Genomic DNA, 26,929 nt, shown 5'->3' on the forward strand with positions numbered 1-26,929 from the left:
TTTATTGTGTTTCTGTAAAGAAACTTTATGGTGTTTCTAGCTGTAAATGGAAGGGTCAGAAGCAGAAGCATAGCTCAGTTTTCCTCAAAACATTCAACAGCTACTTGAATGTTCTCAAATAAGAAGAATCCTCATGAACTCGTTTTTTTCTCATAGGTGTGTTCTCTTCAAAGGTAAACCTAAGTCAACGTAGCATCCCTAGTCTCCGGGGAGCGGTAACTTCTTTGACTATTATTACCACTTTTACTTCCAGAAAAAAAAAATTTTTTTTGAACTGTCGCTTCTGAACCAAAAGGAGGCAACTGTCTCTTCACAATTCTACAGTAACGACGCGCCCAAACCCAGGTCTCTGGAGTATGAAGTTTCGGAAAAGCGCTTGGGTGTCTCAGTTTTTCAGAAAACGGTTTTCGGGAGCTAAGTGGGTACTGCGTGCACTGACTGAGGTCAGCGGCACGCTCGGAAACGCCAGGCAGTGACAGGCCCGAGGCGACCCGCCCGGACTGGCCGGCAGATATTTTCTGCACGTTTGTGCTTTAGTCCCTCTTACCCCGAGCAATTTGCAACACAAAATGTCCTTCTACGGAGCGGTGAGAATAAACCTGACTTTTCTGAGGATGTTCAAGCACCTAACTACGACGACGGGGCTGAGAAAAGGTCACACTTCCTAAGCTTCCACTTGCGTGCAAACGCTGACAGGAGAGGTAAAAAGCGCGCGTGAGACCCCGCAGCGCGGTGCACGCTGGGAAAAGGAACACAAGCCCCGCCCCCTTCCAGTGGGCAGCTGCCCGCAGACCTAACCTCCTCCGCTACTCTCAGGCTCCGGGCTCCGCCTACTTTGGGCTCCACCCACCTTAGGTCCCTCCTGGCTCTGCCCGCCTCAAAACTTTGGCTGTCCCTCCCCCCCCTCCCCGGGTTCCACCCACCCCAGGCTCCGCCCCTTAGTCCCAGTGGCCTCAGCTAGGCTTCTCCAGGCTCCACCCACCCCAGGCTCCGCCCCTTAGTCCCGCCTGCCTCCGCCTCGGCTTCCTCAGGCTCCACTCACCTCAGGCTCCGCCCCTTGGTCCCACTGGCCTCAGCCTCGGCTTCCCCAGGCTCCACCCACCCCAGGCTCCGCCCCTTCATCCCTCTTGCCTCAGCCTCTGCTTTCCCCAGGCTTCCCCCTCGTCAGGCTCCGCCTCCCCGGCCCGCCCGCCTCGGCCCCGCTGGCTGCCTTAGGCCTAGCGATCTTCGCAGCACGGAGGACTGAGGGAAGTAGCGAGGTCTCGCCGTTCCGTCCTCTCACCGCGGGTTGTGGCTTAGGTTAAACACGATCCGCGGAACGGAGCAGCGCCATCGCGGACGCACACCCTGCAGCAGGCCGCGGGACAGGGCTGCTGGGCGGGGCGGTGGTGAGGAGGGCGCGGGAGAGGCGGGCCGAAGTCCCCAGCCCGCTCCGCCAAGGGAGGAGCTGGGCTGCGCGGTCCCGCCCTCCGCACCTCCGCCCTCTGGGTCCCCACTGCTGCGGGGGGCTCGCAGAGCTGGAGCTGCCCGCGACGCCCGCTCTTGTTCTCTGCGTTTTCCCTCCCACGTGTACAGCGATCTTGGTTGTGCGCGAAGGCTCACCGGGCTTCAGGGCACCCTCCCCTCTAGGAACGCGCCCTAGGAGTGGGCCGCCTGCTTTCTCCCCCGGCCTTGTTTCTGCTGTTGGCCAGCACCTATCAGCTGTGTTTCCCGTGGCCCTCAGTCTCGGCTCAGCCCCTCCTCTCTCACCGCCTCGGCGCAGCCGGAGTCTTTCCGAACAGGTTTCTGCCCTGCGTGGACGTCAGGGGCTTCTAAGAGCGAGGAGTCCATTCAAAGAGGTTTTTTTTTTTTTAAAAAAACACGGATTTAGTTAGTGCATGTGTATTGGTGATTTGCCTGCATGACGTACGTGCGCCGTGTGCTTACCTGGTGCCTGGTGGTCAGAAGACATCAGATCCTCTGGAACCGGAGTTATAAATGGTTGTGAGTTACCATGTGGCTGCTGGGAACCGAACCCTGGCCCTCTGCAAAAGTGTTCTTAACCGCCAAGTCTTTGAAACGCTATGTGAATCTATAAATGTAAGAACAAAATACGCTGTTTGCACTTCATTCTCCTAACTACCCAAAGGCAAAACTACTGGGCAGAATGTTTTCTAAAGGAGCTTTTAATGATATAGTTGGTGTATGACAAGCCGCACACACTTAAAGTGAACCATTTGCTAAGTCTTTTGCGCATGCATTAATCAAAATCAAGATTGCAAACATATCCATCATTTTCAAAATCCCCTCACAACTTCCTCTGACCATTCCCACCTGTTCTTACTCCCAGCACCCAAGTGACAATTAAGCTTTCTATCCTTGGATTACTTACTTCAGTGCCATGACGGCTGTGGGCAAAGTTAGAGGTTTTCCTCCCGGACTCTGCTTTTAGCAGTCCTGCTTAATGAAGGTGGTGTGTTTTCCTGACTTACTAGTGGCATATGGAGAGAATGTCCTTATGATCTCCAAATTTGCAGAGAACCAAAGTAATTAAGAATTAATAGAATCTTTACTTATATCAAGTATATCGCTCTGGTGCTCTTTTTGATTTTTTGAGACAGGGTTTCTTTGTGTAGCCCTCGGCTGTCTGGGAACTTGCTCTGTAGACCAGGCTGGGCTCGAACTCATAGAGCTTTGCCTGCCTCTGCCTTCCAAGTGCGGGGCTTAAAGGTGTGCGGCACCACCACCAGGTATCTCTGGTGCTTTGGTATTAAAATCAATTTTTAATTCAGTGAGGAACTTGTGGAAACATTCTTCTTAGAATAAAACCGTGATAGCTAAAGCTAAAAGTTTGCTACTTGTACTATTTCTGTCTGGTCCTCACCGTCCGGACTCAGCGGTTGTCAGCGGTGACATGTTTTCTGCAGGTTTTATTTTGGCGCACTGATGGACCTTTGTGTGTTCCTGTAGATCCATAGTATTCTGAGTGAGTTTTTAAATTCCCTGGTAGTTGTAATTTGTGGAATATTTTTGACTTTCTGAAAACTTTCATCTTAATTTTCAGTGAATGATAGACCAAATGTTCCCCTAATAGTTACCAAGATGGTGGACTGCTTGTTTTATTTGCATTCTTCTGTTATTGTAGGAATTATAGGCATGCCTTCTCAAGTACTGACACATCCCTAGGAGTTTGAGATAAATCTACTAACTTAGGAGCGTCTCTTTGGTAAGACCCTACAGCTAGTTATATATGCTATTGCTGTTAACCAATAGTTTTTTCCCTTTTAAGTTTTCGTATTGAACTTCCCAGCAGAACTGTCTGGGTTTGTAGTTCACTTTGACACGGAGTTTAGTTTTGCAACAGATGAAAAGACTATTCAAAACTTCATTTCTTCCTGTGTAACATTTGGCAGTTTTTTTTTTTATAAAGTCTGTTCATTTAGTCTAGGTTTTCAGATTTTTTAAGTGTGAAATTGTTCAAAACATTCTATGACTATATATTTAAATTTGTAATTAATTTTTCAGTCATCCTACAATGAAATGGGTTTCATTGTGCCATTTGCACTCCTATAAATCTTAAACTGTGTTTGTATTCCTCCTGCCAGCATCACACTCTTCTTCTACCCTGCCTTGCTGGTGTCTTTCCTCCTTGAAGACGGTCATCTTCTGCTTTCATGTCATATGTGTGCATATATTGTTAAATATAGATTCCAGACGTTAGAGAAAACGTACACTTTATTTCTAACTCCCATGTTGCTCCCTCCTGTTCCCTGCTCTCTCTTCATAATCACTCTTATAGTTTGATTCATTCACGTATATATTTAAGTATATATAGTATTATATGTATATTTATAGATTTTGCACATAAGAGAAAATGTGATATTTGTCTTCCTGAATCTGGATTATTTTGCTTAAAATTATGATTTTCAGTTCCATCCATTTTCCTGCAAATATCATACTTTCATTCTTCTTTATGGCTGGCTAGAACATCATAGTGCTATATACCAGATTTTCTTTAGCTGTTTACCTGTTAATGGACATCTGAACAGGTCTCATATCATGGCTATCATGAGTAGTGCCATGGTAAACGTGAGTGTGCAAATATCTTCATGGTGTACTTTGAATCCTTCAGGTGCATACTCAGGAGAGACAAAACTAGTAGTCATGTGGTAGTTCTAAGTGTATGTGTGTGTGTGTGTGTGTGTGTGTGTGTGTGTGTGAGAGAGAGAGAGAGAGAGAGAGAGAGAGAGAGAGAGAGAGAGAGAGAGAGAGTACCCCATAGCAATTTCCATAGTGACTGGCTGCACCAGTTTACATTCCGACCGCAATGGCTAACTGTTCATTTTTGTCAATAATTAGGTACTGTAGCTGTGCAGGTTTATTCCTAGGGCCTCTATTCTGTTTCATTGTTTTACCGGTATGGTTGTTTTTTCCCTCCTGAAATCTTGTTGGTTTTGTTATGGTGGCTCTAATAATGTAAGTTGAGGTTAGGGGTTGTGACACCTCTGGGCTTGTTTTTCTGCTTAGGATCATTTTGGCTCTTTAAACACAGCTGTGCTTGCATGTGAATTTGAGGACTAGTTTCTACTTCTGTGAATCACAGAGTTCAGATTCTGATAGAAGGTGATAGAATATTCTGATAGAGATGTTATAGAATCTATATACTGCTTTTGCCTATGAAAATTCGGCCAATTCTTGAGCACAGAAGTGTTCTCGTCTTCTAATGTCTTTTTCAGTTTCCTTATTTTATTTCATGGGTATGAGTATTTTGTCTGCATATGTATTCTCACCATATGCATGCCTGGTGCACTTGAGGGTCAGAAGACAGCATGGGGTCCCCTAGAACTGGGGTTACAGATGGCTGTGAGCCATCATGTAGGTGCTGGGAATTGAACCTTTGTTCTCTTGAAGAGCAAGTGCTTTTAACCACTGAGCGAGCTCGTATTTCTTCAGTTTTAAAGTGTTGTTGTGATGACGTTCAGCTCTTTGATTAGGTTTATTACTAGGTGTTTTACTTTTCTAAAGCTGTCATGAATAAGATCTTTCCCCTACTGGTGTCTTTCTTTGCAGATTTCCTAGAGCTATATAGAAAGCCGCTGATTTTTATGTTGATTTCATATCCTGATACTTTACTAAAATTGTTTGTTACAGTCAAGAGTTTCAGGTGGAATCCTTAGGGGTTCTTAAGCATAGGGTTATACCATGTACAACAGGAATAGTTTGATGTCTTTCTTTCCTATATGAAGTCCTTTTATTTCTTTCTCTTGCTTTATTATTCTAGCTAACATGTCAAGCAGTATATTAAGTAAGAGCAGAGATGTTTAGAAAACATGTTTTCAGTAGTATTGACTGTAGGTCTGTTATGTATAACCGTTATTGCGATATGCTCTGTTTGTTCCTAGTTTCTTCAGGGCTTTTATTGTGAAGGGATGTTGAACTTAAGTGGCAGGCTTTTTCTACATCTATGGAGATGATCTTGTGATATTTAGCTTTGATTCTATTTTATGTGCTATATTGTGTATGTTGAACCATCTTTATATTCCTGAAACAAACCCATCTTGTTTGTGACATGTGTTCTTTTTTTTTTTTTTTTAAGTTAAGCATACAATGTACTGCTGGCAAGGAAGGCACCAGGTCTCATTACAGATGGTTGTGAGCCACTGTGTGGTTGCTGGGAATTGAACTCGGGACCTCTGGAAGAGCAGCCAGTGCTCTTACCCTCTGAGCCATCTCTGCAGCCCACATGTGTTCTTTATAATATGTATTTTTTTTTTTTGAGACATGGTTTCCCAGTACTATGAAGCCAGTCCTGGAACTTGCTCTGTAGACCAGGCTGGCCTTGGACTCTCAGAGATCTACTTGCCTCTGCCTTCCGAGTGCTGGGATTAAAGGAATGTGCCACCACCACCCCACATAAAATATGTTCTCAAATTCAGTATTTTCTGGAGAAGTTTTGTTAGGAATATCTGCAGAGCTCAAGGAACCATGACTGGCAGGATCATGAGTGGACAGCTGGATAAATGGATGGATGGGTAGAGATGACTGGAAGCCAGGAATGAAGTGGTCTTGAGAGCAGGAGCCCCGGCAGGAAGGCAGCAGTGTCTTTCCTCTCTGCACAAGGCTGAAAACGGGAGGAATAGGCACGTCCTTCTAGGCAGGAGATAAACACCAAATCCAGGTTCTAGTTGGTTAAAAAAACAAAAAAAAAACATGGAATTATTGATGATTTTGTGTGTCTTTCAGATTTCTGAGGAGATCTCTGGAATTTATGCTATAGTTTTGAGTAGGGAATAACAGAATTTAATATTTCGTAGCAAAGTCAGCACACTAAGAAGCCCTTTAAATCAAAGTTTTACTCTGCTGCCCTCTTCTGGACATGGCTTATGTCAAACAATTCTGTTTAGTAGGTGCAGGGGACAGAAAATAACAGGCACTGGGCTGCAAGAGAAGTTAAGTTTTTTTTTTTTTTTGAAAACTGAAAGTAAATTCTTTTTAAAAGTCTAGTCAAACTAAAGACTATTCAGACTCCCAAGTATTTTTCTAATTTTTAATTTTGGAAATTTGTCATTCTGAAGTATATAAAGGTTCCTCCCTCATTCTGCACCCTTGCCCCCCCCCCCTGTGTGTGAGTGATGGGGTTGAGGTGCTGGGTGGTGGGTGGGCGGAATACTCCATCGGATTGTCAGAATTCTCAGGGCTTGATGCACCTGCTGACCGAGGTCTATCAGATGGGCCGGTCGTCCTCAGGTGATGGGCTCAGCACTTAGGCACTGAAGGTGAGGCCACCAATCACATTCCCTTCATGGCCTGAGCTGAGCCTCATGCCACCTGAAACTTTCTGATATGTCGGAGTTTAGCTCTTTCCTTCTCCGTGACCGCTTCCCTATGGCTGTCGTCCACGTCCGTCTGTGTCAAGTTGTCCCCAGCTTCCCTGGCTTGCAGTAGTTCCTTGTTATTGGCCTCTCCAGGGTAGCTTAGTCCTAAACAATAGTTGCCTTCTCAAAATAGTACTGTACACATTCTTCTGAGACGCTGGTGTTATACAGTGGTCCTCCTCTCCACTGCTAGCTCAGTCACCTGCTAGCTCGGTCAACTAACTTGAGTGTTTTAACCTCTGTATTAGTCCCTGAGAACATAGAAATAAAGATATACTGTCTGTGGTAGTTTGGATGTAATTGGCCCCTCTAAGCCCATGGGGAGTGGTACTATTAGAAAGTGTGGCTTTGTTGGAGTAGGTATGGCCTTGTTGGAAGAAGTGTGTCACTGTGGGGGCAGACTTTAAAGTTTCCTGTGTTCAAGATACTGCCCAGTGTCAGAGATACTTCCTGTCACCTTCTGATCAAGATGTGGCCAGAACCATGTCTGCTTGCATGCCCCCATGATGATAATAATGGACTGAACTTATGAACTGTAAGTTGTCACCTCAGTTAAATGTTTTATTAGAGTTACTGTCATGGTGTTTCTTCACAGCAATAGAAACCCTAACTAAGGCCAGGTAGTGGTGATGCATGCCTTGTCTTTAATTCCAGAACTCAGAAGGCAGAGGCAGGCAGATCTCTCTGTAAGTTTGAGACTAGACTGGTTTACAAAGTGAGTTCCAGAACATCCAGAGCTGTTACACAGAGGAACCCTGTCTCAAAAAAAAAAAAAAAAAAAAAGAACAAACAAACAAACAAAAAAACCTCAAGCATCATATACACTGGGGAAGGAGCAAAGGAAATTAATGGGTACTAAGGTGTTATGGAAGAGGATCATATTAGCAGCCTGAGTAGGTGTGGTTTCTTAGAAGAATTAAGAGTCTTCTGGGCTGGAGAGATGACTCAGCAGTTAAGAGCTTCATTGCTCTATGGAGACCAGGGTTCAGTTCCCAGCACCCACATGGAAGCTTCCAGCTTGTCTGTATCTCCAGTCTAGAGGATCTGATGCCCTCTTTTGACTTCCGTGGGCACATATATACACGCCAGCAAACACTCCTAACAAAGATGAATTGTAAAAGTGAGCAATGTTAAAGAGAAAGGAGTGAGCCCAGGTTCTGGGAGGGGCAGGATGTCCTGGTAGAAGCATTTGAAGAGATCATGTGGTGCTAGAACCAGCGATGGCTGGTAAGATAGCTCACCCATAAGCTGGGTGTCAGGAGGGCGGAGCTGAACAGGCAGCAGGTCATGCAAAGAACCCTTTAAGCTATGGTAACTGCATCCATGCCCATTGTTATACTCATTCTTCCCCCTAGGCAAGCGTCTTGACTAACTACATCTTGTACATCAACTTCATGCCCACATCATTCCCATGGCTCTCAGTTAAGCATGGCCTCATTCCTTTCTTTCTGCTCCATTGGTGTGTTCCTTGTCATTCATCTTCAGAGACTTGGTGTTCGTGTGTTAGTTTTTTTTCCTGTGACAAAATGGCTGTGATTAAACAACACAGAAAGAGCTCCTTTGGCTCCCAGTTTCAGAGGTCCATGGTGTGGTGGCTCTCTTGTTTTAAGGCCTGTGGCGGGGCAGAAACACCCAGTGGTGCCAGAGGAAAGCTGCTCACCTAGGAGTCTGCAAGAAAGCGGGTGGTGAGATAGGAAGAGGCCAGAGATGAGCTATACATCTATCTAATTTGTGGTAAGGCAGGCTGGTCTTGAATTCTTGTTTCTTGTTTCTCTTTGAGACAGGATCTCTCTTTATAGTCCTGGCTGTCCTGAAATTCACTATGTAGTCCAAACTGTCCCAAAAACTCACAGAAATCTGTCTGCCTCTGCCTCCCAAGTGCTGGGACAAAAGGTATGTGCCACCACTGCCAACTGGCCTTGAATTCTTGATTCTCCAATCTTAGTTCTTAAGTGTTGGGATTATAAGCATAGACCAATATACTTGACTGTTTTCAATGTTTAGACATCAGGAAATTTGACATACAATCTAGATAACCATGTTCTTTTGGTGATTTAAGGGCTTTGGCAACATGGAACTATCATTCTAACATGACAAACATTACACCCCGTAGACATGAAGCTGGCATGAATTCCCAGGTTTGCTGTGAACCTTTACTAGGCTTTTCTAGTACCACAGGTGTTTGACTTTGTAACCATTAGGTCACTTGTTCAGACAAATATACAACCATATCCACTGTGTGCTAGGTACAGTTCAAGGCTATTTCCGTAAGTTCCGTAAGTTGTGAATAATAATTCACAACATGGTGGCTTCCATTTTATAGCAGACAGGGAGTATCAGAAAGCCTTGTATGTGAGGGCACAGATCTCTGTGCCTTCTGCCTCATTTGTCTTTACACCTAACTGCTTCAAAAATTAAAAGTTTAGCCGGGCGATGGTGGCGCACGCCTTTAATCCCAGCACTTGGGAGGCAGAGGCAGGCGGATCTCTGTGAGTTCGAGACCAGCCTGGTCTACAGAGCTAGTTCCAGGACAGGCTCCAAAGCTACAGAGAAACCCTGTCTTGAAAAACAAACAAACAAACAAACAAAAAATTGAAAGTTTATCCAACACAGTATTATTCTGCAACCCCACTCCTGGATGTGTGTGTGTGTGTGTGTGTATGTGTGTCTCGTGTGTAGATGCCTCTAAGTATGAACAACATCAGAATGTCAAATGAAGCACAATCTGCAATATCAAGAAGTGCAATCAATTGTCTGCTATGTTCAGCAAGTCCGGTTTTATACCAGGCTTTTTCAGACCCAGGTCAGCTGGCCTTGGTGATTTCCCCATAGAACATCCCCATTGTCTCAGTGTGTGGGTGCACCCCTCGCGGTCCTGAGTTCCTTGCTCGTGCTCTCTCTCCTTCTGCTCCTGATTTGGACCTTGAGATTTCTGTCCGGTGCTCCAATGTGGGTCTCTGTCTCTGTCACCTTTCATCGTCTGATGAAGGTTAATATTCAGGAGGATGCCTATATGTTTTAGGGAACCCTGATTGCTCTTTGGGCTGACGAGGGAGGGGGACTTGATTGGGGGAGAGGGAGGGAAATGGGAGGCGGTGGCGGGGAAGAGACAGAAATCTTTAATAAATAAATAAATAAAGAAGTGCAATCAACCTAAATGTTGACCAACTGATGAACACATCTAGAAGTGTGACACAGACATAGAGCAGTGCATTTCAACTATAAAAAGAATGAAATCCTGTCATCTAGGACAGCACAGATGGGAACTGAGCTCATGATGTTGAGTGAAATTTACCAGCACAGGCAGAGGAGTACCACATGATCTCTCACAGAATTTATAAAAGCTGATCCCCTGGAAGCTGGGAGTAGAGAGGTGGTTACCAGAGGCTGAGGAGAGTGGTGTGGCTGGGGGAAAAGGATGGGAGAGGCTGAGCAATGGGCATTAAGTTATAGTTAGAAACCACAAAGAAGTTAGGCTTTTGGCACAGGTCTAAGATCCCGGCTACTCAGGAGGATGGTATGAGGTAGTTCGAAAGTTCAAGGCCAACCTGGGCAACTTAGTCATACTCTGTATCGAAGCTAAAAAGGGCTAAGGATAGAGCTCAAAGGTAGAGCATTAGCATACAGAGAAGGGCCTAGGTTTATCACCAGTGTCACCAAAAATAAAGGAATAGGACTGTCTGGTGTACACTGTAGTGTGAGTATGGTAGTAAGATTTAAAATGGTTTCAGCATGGAAAAATGTTTGGGATGTTTACCTTGAGTGTGAAAAGCATACATGTATAAAAATAAAAATTAAATCTTAAAACTACACACATAGAAACATCACATAGTAACTCATTAATTTTGATGCATCTCGGCAGTTAAAAGGCATGCATACACAGATTACTTAAGACCATGAAAAGCTGGGTGTGGGGGTATAGCCTTTAATACAGGTACCTAGGAAGCAAAGGCAAACAGAAGTGGGTCCCAGGACAATCAAAGCTTCACAGTAAGAACCTGTCTTAAAAAACAAAACAATGCCAAAAAAAAAAAAAAAAAGTTCAAAGCTCCCAGTGATGACACCATAGGGGTTAGGAGTCCACAAAAGGAAGGCTCTTTCTGCGAAACCTAGGTATGAGGATCAAGAGGCTGCTTCCATAGGGGAGAGAGGTGGGGAATAAGCTAGTACACTGGGAATGATTACAGCCACAGTTCTTGGAGAAAAGAATCATAAATTTAGGAAGTAGAAAAACTTCACTGAATCTGCTGTTTGGTCAAAACCATGGTACATAGGGCATAGCTACGCGCATGTAGGTTTATGCACTGTACTCCATTCTGCACGTATGCACACTGTATATCTAATTCTGTGAGAAGGGCTGGCCACACAGTAGCTACTAGCCTATCTTTCACATGGATGCTTACTCAAATTTAACATAATTACTGGGCAGTAGGTTTAGGTTTGACATTTTCTCATGTTTTCTGTTTGTCTCACCTATTCTTTACTCTCTCTCTTTGGTGATGAGACTGGGTTTCTCTATGTAGCCTTGGCTGTCCTGGAACTCCATCCGTAGAGCAAGCTGGCCTTGAATTCACACGGAGATCCATCTGCCACTGCCTCCTGAGCACTTTTAATTCCCCCTTTTCTTCTTTCTTTGGGGTTGAATGTTTTTACATTTATTTTATCTCTTTGAGATAGGGTTTCTCTGTGTAACTCTGGCTGTCCTGGAACTCACATTGAAGAGCAAGCTGGCCTTGTTCTCAAAGGAGATCTGTCTGCCTCTGCCACCGGAGTGCTGGGATTAATGTTTGCCACCATGCCCTGCTTACATTTACTTTTTAATATATAACTAATGATGTTACACATTCATGGGGTACCATGTGCTGTTTGGTAAATGCATATTTAATTTATAAATGCTATTGCCCATCAAAGGAATCAACGCTCTTTGGGAAGAGTGGGCTGCTCCAAGGACTACACAGGACAAATATACAAGATGGACCTAAACATTAAGTATTCACAGACTAATGATGGCCTGTTGTGAAGGTAATCTTGGTTGTAACTTGACTGGCTCTGAAATCAACTAAGAGACATGCTCCTGGAAGGATCTGAGAAGTGCCTTCTAGTGGCAACCTGTATTTAAGGAGGTCCCAGGAAAAGCTGCCTTTTGCTTGCCTGCCTTCACCTTTTGCTGGTACCGTTACTGTTGCCGCTATCAAACCTGCTTCTTCAGCCTTCCAACATAGTTGGAAAATCAGTAGTTCTCCAGAAATCTTCCAGGCCTTCAGTGTCAGATGGGATTGCTGAGGCGCTCAGCCTCCTGGACTGAGTAGTTTACCAGTGCCTTCTAGAGAGTATTGGTAAGTCGATCTAATAAATGCTCTTTGTAATATATATTCCTTTTGCTGGCTTTTATACGGAACCCCAACTAGCACACTAGCCAAGAACAGAGATGCTACCCTCAGAAACTGACATTCTGTCACTGCCACTGATTTGTGACAACTTGAGCAAATTCATGAAAATATACAATAAGTAAATGGAAGAAATTGCTCCCTAATAGCAAAATACAATTGACACATGTTGAGAAATGAGGAAATGAAAAGAAAAACCACAATTTGGCATCAATTAGGGTAGTATCACAAGCATGTAGGCTAAGAGCACATAGCTAAACTGGCTGACAAGTGCTATTTCTGTGGTCTCAAAGTCTCCCTCACGGAGGACTTAATGTGAAGGTGTCTGTTGGTTGACAAGGGGAAACAGTGGCTTCACAGTGCTGCTCAGGTCATCACAGCAGCACAGGAACAAATGGATGGTGTGGCCCCTTCTAGCCATCATGTCAAAAGCACAGCACTGCCCACAGTATTCCAGCCACTTGCAATCCCCAGTCCAACAAGGAGGTGCCATACTCAGACTGAGGGTCTTCTATAAGCTGATGGCCAATATAATCATAAAAACACGAAGGCCAAGGAAGGAGGAAGGTGTGGTTTGAAACTGAAAGAGACTAAGAAAGCCGGACAGTAAAGGCGACCCGCGACCCTGTTGTGCAGCTTCTGCTGTAGAGGTGTGAGCAGGCACTGGGGTAGAGCAGGATGCGAGGCAGAGATCCTTTGCGGTGCTTTCACAACTTTCCTACTAGTATAAAATTATTTTAAAAAACCCAAAGTACCAGTCAACTTTTGTTCAAAAACTTTTATTTACTATAAAGACAAAACACCAAAATAGGTACAAATACTATAAAATTGGTTCAAAGGGGTAAAAATTTTAATTAAAATATCTCGATATATTTAAAATAACAAAGGATACATTTAAGCCAAATTTTCTTAACCCAGAGGTTTTCTGTAGCATTTGCTTACACAGTAAGGTGCTAATAGAAGTTAGCCCTTAAGCCCTGGAAGTCTTAGGAATCATAGTCACACAGCACATAGAATGTCATTGTGAGAGCGAACTTTGGCAGAAGAAATTTAAATCTACAGGATACCTGAGGTAGTAGAAACCGGAATAAACAGCAGTAGACGTTATTTACAACTCGAGTACCAAATAACATTAAAAACACAAACATAATTACACAGTACAATTTTCAGTCCAGCTTTGATCCAAAGAAAATAAGAATATTACATCACATTTGCATCGAAAACAAAATACCACAATTACCAGCAAGCTGAGGGAACTGCAAACAAACTCAAACACAGTGATCTTGACATCTGGAGACAGTTTGAGTTTGAAATGTGGTGGGCATGTTGATCTACACAGTAATACTGATTAGCTGAGGTTCCTCAGTTTAGACAGTTTACACCTCTGTCAGACACAGTGCTAATCTGACCAATGATCTTCCAGTATATAAAATGGCAAGAGTGTGTCCTTTAAAGCTTGCACACGAGACTCGGAAACAATCTTATTAGAATCGTGAAAATTCTAAGTAGTCAAAAAAGTAAAAATAAAAAGAAAATAAAAAAGGAAGTCAAGTACAACACATTTAGCATTACCAAACTTCACATTTCTGAATTATTTTTAACTCTTCAAATATTGCCAATCTTCCAAAACAAAGGAATGTAACATTTCACTAAGAAGCACATTCACATAAAAACTGCCTTTGAAAATGATCTGCAATATATCCCTGTAAACTTATCTTGCTTCCAATTTGTGTAGTACATTTCAAATGTACTACATATAATATAGCTTATTTAGTTTATCCTGAGTCTTTGAGAATAACCAATTCTATTTCACACTGGCTTCTGAAGAGTTAAAACTTAACATTTCAAAGTTACATTTAATAGCTAATCAGTACTTGATTTAAAAGACAGACATGCAAAAGTCTACCATTTTGCTTCAGGATTCCATGCATCTGAATTAACTCGAAGTTAAGACAATTAAATAGTTGTGCAAATTTCAGGAATTAGTGTGTAAATGAAATTCAACTTTTCTTTCTGAGCATTTTCTAAATAAATGCAAAGTAAATTTACTGTTTGTTTAAAAATGTTACTGATTGATAGGTAAGTAAATGAGTTTATCAGCCAGGTCTAGTATAAAACATCATGCATGGCAGAAGGAAAATAGCAGTTATGTTATAATCAGTGGGCATGAATGATGGATTGTTACAAAGAGGGAGATTTAAATGGTATGAATTTCCTGTAGGCTAGCAAAATAATATGAAATAGTTCAGCTAACTTTCAGGTAATCTCGCCCTGCCTTGTGCTGACTCTGAAGTGAGGATGTACTTAACCCGCATGGTGAGGGCAGGCTGATTCACGAAGCCAGTATTTCATTATACGCCTATGAGAAGAAAACACAACTCTTGCAATAGGCACAGATTTTAAAAACTAGTTCACACCTACTTATATCTTTTTTTTTTTTTTCTGGTTTGAAGAGATCACCTTTCCCTGAATATTAAAAACAAATGAAGGTGAAATGAAAATACAGAACCATATTTTCCAAAAACGAAATGAACGGGCCAACAGTAAAATGCACAACGAACCACAATCAACCACAAGTAAAAAAAAAAAAAAAAAAAGTCAACTGTGGGTGATAAAGAAGTTAATAACTTTTAAAAACACATGTATATACTGCTACTCATAGCATACTCTGACCTAAAAGAGGCAGACACTGATTTTTTTATAGCCAGTGACAAAAAACCCAAATGGAACTGCAGAACCTCCTGCTGTGCTCACCCGACGAAATGGAAGAAGTGACACATGAAAACAGATCCTGAGCCCTCAGCTGCTAATATTGCTGAAAAAGTGCTCCAAAAATAAATTTATGCTTCTGTTATTTAGTCATGCAAACTCCATCGCTTTCCTGTTCACCTAGAGCCAGTCCTTTGAAAGGCACGGTTTACAGTTTCTGCACAAGTTGTGGACTTTTGCATATTGAGCTTAGGTACAGATCATGATTTGTCAATCACATACTTAGGTAAGGGTTCGCTACTGGCCTCATCTCTAGCTGTTCAGTGGCATGATGGCCAGTAGATTATCAACGTGGCTGCCCACAAGTTCTTTTTATTCTTTCCTTGTTGCACATCCTGTCTCCACTATAGTTAACAATTAACTACCAAGTCGTACGGAAGACAGGATGCTTCAGTAGCTCTCTTGATGGAGGTCTGTCCTGAGGTTGAAGTTCTAAACAACGCAGAGCCACGTCACGCAGACCTGGGGACAGATGTGATGGGATGGATGGCGCAGTAGTCGCACTGGCGATCTGCAGGAGACAAAACCAGAGCACTGAACTTTCCATAATAACTCTGCACAGAACACAGGCATCATTTTCATAGCCTCTATCAGTGTGCACCTATCTGGTAATACAGGGTGTTCTTCCTCGGTGTTGGACAAATCCTGATTCTTTGTACCAAAAAGTACAAACAACTTTTTATTTCTCTTTTGAGCACAGGCTGCTGGATCTTTCTTCAGTCACAGTTGTGCACTACCAAGCCCAGACAAGAGCTGACTATTCTATAAACAGGTAGAGAATGAATCTAAATAATGTAAACCTACCTACTTACTCATAATCACAATAAAACTCTCCCTTTTCCTCACCTTAGCAACTTCATGGATCATTACTGAAAAATGCAAAATGACAGAATCCAAAAAAAACCTTAAAAAGTCTGAGATCTAGGAACACTGAGTGGATGCACACACCCGTGATCCCCTAGTGTCTATCTAGAGACACTGAGTGGATGCATATGCTTCTTAACACACCGTAAGACAAAATCCAAATCAAAATGACATCCCTTTGTACCTGCCCAAGAGTAAATTACTCACTGCTCTTGTTTTTCCTTCACAGGGAAAAAAAAATCCCCAAATATTTCTGTTGAATACCTCATTTAATTCATGTTTTAAGTGTTCTAGCCATAGTACACTGCCTGGCCCTAAATTTGAAACATTTTGAAACATGGAGTAAATTTCTTATAAGGAGCACAGATAAGTCAAAAAAGTGCACTGAAGATTTTGGAAGTAGAGCCAGGTGTGGTGGGTTACACCTTTAATCCCAGCACTCAGGTAGATCAGACCAGCCAGGACTACATAGGGACCATGTTTCACTGCCCTCCTTCCAAAACAAAACAAAACAAAACTGGGGGAGTAGGACTAGGGAACTGGCTCAGTGGGAAAAATGCTTGCCATGCAAGCTTGATGGTCTGAGCTGGGATCCCCAGAACCCATGTAAAAAACCAGGTATGCTAGTGGGAGGTGGTGGAGCATGCCTTTTAATCCCAGCACTCGGGAGTTCCAGGACAGGCCCCACGGATAAGTGGAGCAACAAATCAAAAACAAACAACATCAACAAAAGAACCCAGATATGAGAATGCTTGTCTGTGAGTCTAGCACCTCTAGTAAGACTGGGGGCAGGAGAATCTTCTACAAGTTTATAGGCCAGAAATCCTGGACTATGCAGTGCTGTGGCCAACAAAAGTATCTCTCCTCAAATGAGAGGGAGAGCAAGGGCCAACTCCTAGGCTGTCCTCTTATCTCCACACATGGCATGGCATACACATACTCTTACATACAAACATCTATATACATAATCCATACACAAAAATAAGAAAACAGGTATCATTTTTAAATTGGTAGACAGAGACCAGCAACTATCTGTCCCTGCAATTTCAGGGAATCTGACTCCGTTTTCTGGCCTCTGCAGCCACCAGACACGCATGAGCTACACAAACATATGTGCAGGCAAAATACTCACACACCTAACAGCAAACAAACAAACAATGATTAGTAGGGACAATTCATGGGAATCTGACTTCTACCAATTTCAGTACAAAAAAAATTTGTCACCTCATAATTACCTTAAATATCAAAGCAAGATGATTGGAGTGTTTTTCTGCATTCCAAGGTGGTTTTGCACAAGCCATTTCTATAATAGCGCAGCCAACACTCCATACATCACAGCTCCTACCATACTGCTGACCTCTTAGTACCTGAAACAAAGCAGTTAATTTGGAAATGTGACTATGTGACTTACTTAAGAGAGAGCTATTTCTTTATGTATGAGTTCAGAGCAAACAGTAGTACAAACAGCAATTACATGAACTACTTGAAATCCCATTAACAAGCTTAATATCCACATGGCACAGAGATAACTATCACAGGATTCCAAAGCAGCCCCCTCCTCCTACACAGTGGGGCAAGGGAACAAGTCATCACTACACTGAGCACGAAGAGCTATGAGGTCAGGAGAGGCCACATTCACAAGTGCGTACTGTGTTAAGACACCGGCAGACAAGGCCAGCTCTGGCTTACCTCCCTTCAGGAAGGAAAGGTAACTTTTGCATATGGCTACCACATGTAGTTTTGTTTTACTATAAAACAACTATTACGAACTAACCCCACAATTTTGTGTTAAATTTGCTTTGTGTTAAGTTCATGTTAATTGTGTTGAAGAAGGCTCTAAGCAAATGTATGAAGATTTATCTTTTGTAATCTTGTTAAGGAAAACGGAAAGGCGGAGGGGAAGGTACTAAACTACGGGGCACTATTAAAAACCAACCTTAGGGTCGTGGACTTGCAATCAGTAAGTTGTTCTGGATCTTACTGAAATACTCTGGCACAATGCCCCACAGGACTGTTACATTACACACAAAGCCACTTCTTACCTCAGGTGCCATGAATGCAATTGTCCCCAGTAACTGTCCCTGAAACTCCCCTGCACCGGTTCCTTTTGATGCCAACCTGGCAGCAGCTCCAAAATCTGCAATTCTCAGCCTCTGCCCTGTGCTGTCAATGAGCAGATTGGCACCTGTCAACAGAAACAGCAAATGACCTGGCATGTTAAAATCAAGTAAGGACTTGCTGAGAGCCTCCTGAAGTTCCACTAATGAACTAAACAATGTAGGTACAGTCACAGCCTCAGGGAAAGCTGCTTGTGTCTTCCTTGTTCCGTTTCTGCTGAAGGTACACTAGTGCTCTTTAGGGTAACTAACCTAAAGCCTCAAGAGAAAATTCTGAAGGTCAAAGTCATAAGGCCTAAAGACCCATTAAAGAACAGATTAAAACCCTTAAAATGATGATTTTGGCAAAATCTATCCAGAATTCAAATTTTGGTACAATTTATATTTTAGAACCAAGTAGTGTTGATACATACTAACATATGCCAATTTAAACTATATGCTTATTTCATAATCATAGTTTTAAAAGTCAATATTCTAAACATTACTCCAATACTCAAGAGATTCCTAACAGAAAAGTCAAATTGCCTTTAATAAATTTTTTTTTTTCGAGACAGGGTTTCTCTATGTAGCTTTGGAGCCAGTCCTGGCACTAGCTCTTGTAGACCAGGTTGGCCTCAAACTCACGGGGATCTGCCTGCCTCTGCCTCCTAAGTGCTGAGATTAAAGGCCTGCGCTACCACTGCCCAGCTAATAAATACAGTCTTAACTGCAAGATTTGACAGGACTGACTGACTTACTTCTCCCCCACCCTCCACACCCTCTTAAAAAGATTTCTCTGTGTAAACCGCAATGGCTGTCTAGGAACTTTCTCTGTAGACCAGGCTGGCCTAGAACTCACAGATATCTGCCTGTCTCTGCCTCCCAAATTCTGGGATTTAAGGTGTGTGCCACCACCACCCGGCTATGGCTTTTTTTAAGTTTATGATGTACCAATTATCTCAGAAAAACCAAGAACAGGGATCTCCTGGAGATATAACATAATGCCAGGACAGGGGATCAGAGGCCTCGGATCTACACTTCTTGTCAAGTCACACCCCGTTTCTTGTATTGAACACATTGCTCTACATAATGAGAAAGGTGTTTTGTTTTTTGAGACAGGGTTTCTCTGTGTAGCCCTGGCTGTCCTAGAGCTCGCTCTGTAGACCTGGTTGCTCTTGAACTTAAGAGATCTGCTTGCCTTTGCCTCCCAAGTATTGGGATTAAAGGAGTGCACCACCACTGCCTGGTGACTAAAGACTCTTAAGGGTCCTTTTAGTTCTAATATTCAGAGGATTATTTAATACCAAACTTAAAAACTTGTGTTAGAAACCATCACAGGTCAAGGTTAAAGATTACATTTGCCTTCTTGTCATGAGAAAACACTGGGCTCTTACCTTTGACATCTCTGTGAATGATCTGGTTCTCGTGGAGATACGAAAGGCCACGGAGTAACTGTTCAGTATAGTTAATGACTACGGACTCCTTGAAAGCTCCGTATTTACTCAAGAGATGAGCCACAGACCCTCCTGAAAGACAAGCAGAATTGTGTGAACCTGACCAGAACTACACTTGTTTATTGCACTCTAGTTTCTTAAGCTTACACTATGAGCTCATATGAAATGTTAAACTCATAGCATATCAGAAGTAAAATTGATTTCCTATATTAACTCAAAACTGTAAATTAGGAAACATTTTCTACAGAACCGTAATGAAACCAGGGTCAAGATTTCAGGAAACACTAAAAGTTATACATTTTAGACTGAACTATTTCGGCAATGTAGAATCTTTCCTTTTCAATCTAAGTGTATAAACTATTACAGAATTAAGTAAACAACACTGACCATTTATTTAGCAGAAGGTAAAGAGCAGGGGAGGAGCAAGAAGGCAGTCAAGCATCAAATACCACGTACAAGGTCTGATGGGACAAGCCAAAAACTCAATGAGCCTCACTTCTAGATACTTGTAAGAGCCAACCTATAGGTTCTGTATGTCCCCAAGAAAAACAACAGGGAAGTAAGGGACTGGAGAACTGTTGGGTGTCCCTGGGGAGACAGCTCAGTAGTTAGAGTGCTTGCCATGCATGTATGGAGCCCTGAGTTCAATCCCCAGAACTAACACTAAAAACCCAGGCACGGTGGTATGTGACTGTAGCCTCAGTATGGGTCAGCCGGCTCAGCACATCTGATGAGCTTCAGGTTCAGAGGGACCCTGCCTGGTCTCGAAAAACAAAGGTGAAGAGGGACTGAGGTAACATACCCACCACCTTGGATCAGATACCCACATGCACACATGTGCACACACAAGTGCAAACATCCACACTAGTAAGCACACATCAACATGAACTAGAAATGTACTCTTAAATCACACAAGAACTTAAATAATTGCCTAAATAAGTTAGCTGTCCCATCTTAAGTCACTGTTATACATATTACAGAAGTAAATTCAGTCTGTGTTTAAGAGGATGAGGTTTAACTTTATGCCTCACTACTGTTTTATCTGCAGGAAGGTTTTCAAATTATATATTAATTTATTTCATTTAGTTTTTTTGAGACAGATTCTCACCTATTATAGCATGGGCTGAGCTTGAACAGACCACTCTCCTGCCTCAGCCTCTTGAGTGCTCTAACTGCAGGCACATGTCCTACTCAATAACTTTATTTTTATACTGTTAGAGACATTTTTTAAACTGATGACTATTCAGAAAAATATTGAATTTATATTATCCAGGTTTGAAACAAAATAAAACAAAACAAAATCACTCTTAAGAAAGGTTGTTGGGTTAGAGATTATCACTTAGCAGTAAAGTACTTGCCTAGCCTGTACAAGGCTCTGGGCTCAATCCCAAGTACAACGAAACAAAACACCAAGATGGAAAGACTTTAAGGTTTACTATATTTAAAATATAGATAAATACTTTTTGTGTATACTTGTATATTAGGAATAATTTATTTTTAGAAACCCAAAAGTATTTATTTTTAAATGAAGCATTCAGTAAGAAGAGGGAAGCGGAGTCTGTGTGCTCGCTCATGCTCTCCACTGCGCATACCCGCCATCCATTCGATGAAGAGGTTGTAGTTGCTCTTTTCACACGTGGCACCCAGCATCCTGATGATGTTCGGATGGTTCAGGTGGCTCATCATTCTGATCTCTTCCCTTAATGCTTCCACCACTTCTTCCTGCTCAGAAGACGTGTTTCTGACGTAAGTCACCTGTTTTAATAAACATGTTAACAAGGTTTTGAGTTTTGATGTTCTTTGTTTTCAAAACAACCTGATCTAAAACAGACAAATCCAAACTATTTTAAATATAGACAACAAATGGCATTTACCCTCATGGATGAAGGGTTCTTTACATAAAACCAACAAATCAACATGGAAACACAAGTCAGGTACTTTTAAACAATAAGGATATAGCTTAATAAACTGTAAAAAAAATTAGGAAAATGATAAAAGGGGAGGGTGCTGTAGCCAAGATTGCAACTATAGGAAAACAGTAAAAATGAGAAATGCCAATTACAGAGGAATAAACAATAAGTTTAATGAAAAGTCATTATTTTTGCATTTTGTATGCTCATTCTATGTATTATGTAGATACGCTCATTGTAGAAGGCAAATGACAGACTGAGACACCATCAACTGGCACAGGCGGTGAGGGGCAGAACGACAAACCATTGTTCTGACCATCCCGATACTGTATCTTACAATGATCAGCCTCAACTTTTAATAACAGAATTTATGTGTGTGCTGCTTTTTGCAACATCTACTTTGAGCCGAAGCTTTTCAAAACTGTCAAGTGTGGTGGCACAATCCTGTAATCCAAACACTAGGGAAGTGGAGGCATGACGGCCCCAAGCCTGAAGCTCTCGGAGAGCAGAGCCAACACAGGTGACACTAGAGCACGAAGACGCCAGCGTCTCACCCTCAGTCCTAGCTGCACATTCTTCACTGCGATCTGAACCCTGTGCTCCCCATACCAACCTGTTTAACAGCCATTAACGTTCCAGTCCCCACATCTTGTGCTTGGTAACAAGAAGAAAATGCTCCAAGGCCTATTTGCTGCCCTTTCAGCCATTCGGTGTCTTCTCTATAAGGCTGCTTTGCTTTGGTATGTCCTGGCAGAGTCTCTGGGGTCTGCATACAAAATAAAAGCAACCATTTTACTTTTAAAAGAGCATGATCTTGGGATGGAGAGATGGTTCAGTGGTTAAGAGCACTGCCTGCTCTTCCAGAGGTCCTGAGTTCAATTCTCAGCAATCACATGGTGGCTCACAACCATCTCTAATGAGATCTGGCGCCCTCTTCTGGCGTGCGGGCATACGTGGAGGCAGAATGTTGTATACATAAGAAATAAATTTTAATAAAAAAAAGAAGAGCATGATCTTGTAAAATTAGTCTGTTACTACTGAAATTCCCAAACCACCTATAAATTTGATCTCTGAATGGACAATGTTAACAATGGTATCAAAGGTATAAGTGATAGTCATTTCAGAATCAGTCAGAAGTACCTCAGAAATGTGCTGAGTACTGCCATTGCAATGACTCAAAATTATTACTGCACACTTAATTATCTACGGAAAACTCTTGCAGTCATCTCAAAAGCACGTCCGGAGGAAACTGAGACTGGAGACTATACTCACATCCTGCTGGATGATGATGATATCTTCTCCATTTCCCACCTGTAGCTGAGGAACTATGGGGAGGGCATCTTGGGATGCTGACATTGCCATGGCAATTGCTAAAGCTTCTTCTTCTTCAGCTTCCATCTTTTCTTTGCACTTTTGATTATGATTGACATCATCTTTGTACGTATCATCATTTTCAGCCTTTTCAGGAGAGAGGACAGCAACTTCAGACTTAAAAGTAACTGTTGTGTCACTTGAAGGCATGGATGCTTCAAGAAGGTCCTCGATACTGGAGTTGAGCTCGGTGTTGACATCTAGTCTGCACTTGTCCTCCACTGGGGTGAATACTGTCTCGTCGCTGGGGATAACGGCGTCACCACTGTTGCTGCCATCGCCTTTGGAAGCACTGCTCAGGTCAAGTGTCATGCTAGTTTTTGAGGCATCCCCCAGTTTGCTTGTGCTACCTGGGATGGGTCGAGATGGCTTTGGCCTGTGTATGTTACTGGAGGGTGGGGGTCTTGACTGGGTAAAGACTGGAGAGAGTTTATCTGAGTCTCTGTTTTCAGAGCAGTTCCTCTGGAATTGTAGAGAAAACTTGCGCTGTGTTTGAGGAGACGCGGAAGGTATTTTGCAGGGAACAAATGCCTGAGGTCTATGCTTAGAAACATCTGTTACAGAGCCAGCTGGAACAGATGGGGCAGATGAAGAAGGGGTTGATACTGCTGGAAACATCTGGGAATGAGATAAAGGAGAGGAGTTCAAACACTGACTGTGGGGGCTGCCTTTTGTTTGAACCATTGGCTTTGGTTGTTCTGTTGCAGTTGAACTAGGAAGTCCTATGGAAATACCAGCCAGTCTGTCAGAAATGTCCTCTGAACTGACACTCAGTCTTGTAACACATAATCCTTTTCCAGTTTTCTCTAAATGGACCGTGTGCTGAAGGGAACTGTTCTCTGGATAGTTGGTAGGGCCCACTGCCTGCAAGAAGCTGTCCTGTTGGTCATCCAAAGTGTCTTCCACACCCATCTGGATGACCTCAGCAATCTCTACCTCATCTGCAATCGCCAGCAAACGCCGGCGCATTCTGGTGAAGTGAGTGGAACCAGAAGCAGTCAGCATCGTTACCAGCTTGGAAAACACAGCGGGCACTGAAGTCACCATTCTTGCAGAACTCAAATATATCCTTCGAGAGAGTTTGCCAACCATAGAGTGGGAATTATCAATGGACTGCAAAGTGAAGGTCAAGAGGGACAGCAGCTTCTTATACCTGAAAGACAAACAAAGCAAAGTGCCTTCAATTAGCAGACAAGTACAAATTACTGAAAAAATACGTACGTTTCTTAAAAGGCAACTCATAGCATGCCCTTGTACACAAAAACAATTTTGGTACAAAGAATTTGTGAATGTTTAACTAAAAGTAGCCTACTCTTCAGTTTTTATAATCAAGGACTAAGGTATTAGTATACACCACTTGGGGGATATGTGAGCAACTAGGAAGAGGGGTACTGATTTCCACAAGAAAGATTACCTGATTTCAACAGGCTCAGCTTGAGAGACGTCAGTACTGACGATATGAGGATAAAATTCAGCAGGAAATTCCAACAGCAATCTGTCTATAAGACACAGGCGGCCTAGGAGTTCTTGCCAGCTGTTTGATTCAGCTTGGTTTCCAAGAATACAACTTAAGACATAATCAACACCACCAACACCAATGGATCCTACAGAAGTAAAAACAAATGATGGAGAAACAGTGTCATAGAATTAAATTAACTCCTATTTTAAAAACAGTTGAGTGAATGAATCAATGTATAAAAAAATTACTTCAATATTTTATAACAGTCCTATGTGAAATCTTGGGTCCAGGAAACAATAAGTTGTGCTATACGAACTTTAAAGTAGAAGTCATTACCAGCTTTCAGTATTTCTCTCCCAACTGCTAACTCTCCTGCTTGGCCCTTGCACAGCTCCAGCAGTGTTGATATGGACAACTGACTCGTGCGGCTACAAAGAAACCAAAGTGACCTTTATTAATTCCTGGCAGTGGGTCAACAACTCACTGATGAGGAGCAAATATTATGAGATCTCTCTGCAGTATTTCCTATGTTTTCAATTGTTCAAGCAATTACCTGGGATAAACAACCAACTGCAGAGCTCCAGAAAGTGGGCTGCTCAACACCTGCCATCTGAACCCATCCTCGTACTGAAAAACATCATCTGCCCTGCTCAAGGACACACTCCCTACACAACTAACTCGTGACTGGAACAGAAAATCAGAGGGAGACCACTCTAACAGAGCAGCAGCAGAAGCAAAGCAAGGGAGGTGGAAGAGTGGTGGCCAGTCAAGCCGTGCTGCGATGTGCAGACAGGAACTCCAAGTAGTATCAACCATGGCTCATTAAACAGAGGTGAGCTTTTCTGGCCACCGATCTAAAGGAGGCGTGGCCTGCGCTCACTTTTACTGTTACCGTTCTTCACTGTCAGTTTTGAAGATACCATGGGAAGATATGAAACTTCCAAAGTTAAAAACGCTCATAATGACAATACAATTCCATAACTAATGGAACAGGACTCCTTTCGGACCCACGGAGGCAGAGACGGGATGTGACACATGTTCTCTGAAGCAAGTTCACTCCTATGGTTCTGTAGGCCACTCAGTGTTCTTGTCGCCTGGGTTTCAGACTAACACATCACATGTGCAGCCCATGCAGTCTGCAGGCCTAGCTTTTACCTGCCACTGGGGTTTCTTTCCCTAGTCCTTACAAGCTCTAAGCCCTATGTTTTAATTTCGATCTCATATTACAAAATAATAATATTCGAAGATTCACTAGTACAGGTGTATCAAATACTAAGTATGAAGTGGGGCCAAGAATTTTAAAGTGAGGCCTTACCTATTGGCATCTGCACACTTGACCAGGATGGTGTCTACAACTGGCCGGAGAAGTCTCTGAAGTTTGATTCTTTCTGCCAGACTGTGGCAAGGTGTATATACCAGCATGGCTCTCAATGTTTTCTGGGGAGGAAAGAAACCTGAAGGTTAGTTTAACTACATTCAAAATGCATCAAAGAAAATGTCCCAAGCTGAGATAATCTGATAATTATTTCTGGATAAGTATACAGAAATGGATAACCCAGTGGTGCTAACCAGAGCACTGGTGCATGATTTCAGCTGGAGGTGGAATCAAGGTTTCTAACATCTGCTCCAAGTCCAGACGTCCTTGGCTACTCCCAGCTCAACTAACATGGTGCCCTAGTTGTAAAAGGTTTTTGAGGTCACTGAACTCTGACCCCAATTTATATTCATAGTCACTTATACTTCTCAGAAGGAACATTCACTAGACCCAACTATGAGGGTGTTAGAAAAAAAAAAGATTACAAGAGACTGAAGTTTAAACAGATTAGGTAAGAAATTAGACCAGTGAGATGGCTCAGTGACCAATGGCACTTGTCGCCAAACATGATAGTCTTGAGTTTGAGCCCCTGAACCCCATGGAGCTAACCAGTTTCTGCCAGTGCCTTCTTATTTCCACAGGCGGCTGTGGAACACACACCCTATCCCTCTCCACTAACCCTTAGGCAGGGATTCTTGAGGGTGTGTGAATTTGAGCTCCAGGGGTCACGTGGCAGTGACTGCAGACTGTTGTGGTTAGCATCTTAACTGTGAGAAGATGTGAGCCATGTACTGTGTGTATATGCCTGTCTTTCCCAGCCTCTTGACAGGTTGCAATGTGGCCAAGAGTCTCTGCCACTGTGACTTCTCTACCATGATGGGCTGTCACCAGAACTGTGAGCCACAACAAACCCTTCCTTTCTGAAGTTTCTCTTGTCACAGTCACTGGAAAGAAACTGAGAGAATATGGGACCACTTACTGTAAAAATCTTCTGAATTTTCTCACATGTTTACTGAAGCCAAGAACAATTTTTATTAAAAATAAATATTCATTAATGTTTTCATGCAGCAAAACAAACAAACAACAAAACTCAAAGGAAACTTTCTAACTCTTGTCTTGCCTGGTTGTTTCTGTCTCCTGAGACAGGGTCTCCTATTTCCCAGGCTAGCACTGAACTCCCAGGATAGCTCAAGATCAACTTAACTCCTGATCCTCTACCCTCCCCCTTCATCACCATCAAGAAGTTTGGTCATATATAATGTATTCATTCAAGAAAATATATGAATAGCAAGACATTATTACTACACAGGATAAAAGTAAATAAGAAATCATGAGCAGATTAAAATGAGTAAAATTATATAGAGATAAAATGGGATATTGCAATTTCTTAGAACTATGGGATAAAAAAATTGATTTTGTAAGAGTTAATTTAGGTAAAGTATTTATTGTT

The 26,929-nt window shown here is 42.5% G+C and overlaps 1 protein-coding gene across 3 annotated transcripts in view; it reads right to left on the minus strand.

The window, feature by feature from the left end:
- Positions 1 to 13,069: 13,069 nt before the first annotated feature.
- The window catches only part of Map3k1 (mitogen-activated protein kinase kinase kinase 1), a 65,401-nt gene continuing 51,541 nt past the window's right edge, over positions 13,070 to 26,929 (minus strand). For all 3 annotated transcript variants that reach the window (XM_050152835.1, XM_050152836.1, XM_050152834.1), the window contains 10 exons: positions 25,480 to 25,601; positions 24,501 to 24,592; positions 24,120 to 24,309; positions 22,607 to 23,858; positions 21,948 to 22,100; positions 21,017 to 21,179; positions 19,365 to 19,496; positions 17,917 to 18,059; positions 17,110 to 17,241; positions 13,070 to 15,521 (listed from right to left, as the gene is read on the minus strand). In XM_050152835.1, the coding sequence (XP_050008792.1) occupies positions 15,372 to 15,521; positions 17,110 to 17,241; positions 17,917 to 18,059; positions 19,365 to 19,496; positions 21,017 to 21,179; positions 21,948 to 22,100; positions 22,607 to 23,858; positions 24,120 to 24,309; positions 24,501 to 24,592; positions 25,480 to 25,601 (2,529 nt within the window). In that variant the 3' untranslated portion in view covers positions 13,070 to 15,371. The remainder of the gene's footprint in view (positions 15,522 to 17,109; positions 17,242 to 17,916; positions 18,060 to 19,364; positions 19,497 to 21,016; positions 21,180 to 21,947; positions 22,101 to 22,606; positions 23,859 to 24,119; positions 24,310 to 24,500; positions 24,593 to 25,479; positions 25,602 to 26,929) is intronic.

Source organism: Alexandromys fortis, unplaced genomic scaffold, assembly GCF_014885135.2.
Source record: "Alexandromys fortis isolate MF-2015 unplaced genomic scaffold, M_Fortis_MF-2015_v1.1 scaffold_73, whole genome shotgun sequence".
NCBI lineage: Eukaryota > Metazoa > Chordata > Mammalia > Rodentia > Cricetidae > Alexandromys > Alexandromys fortis.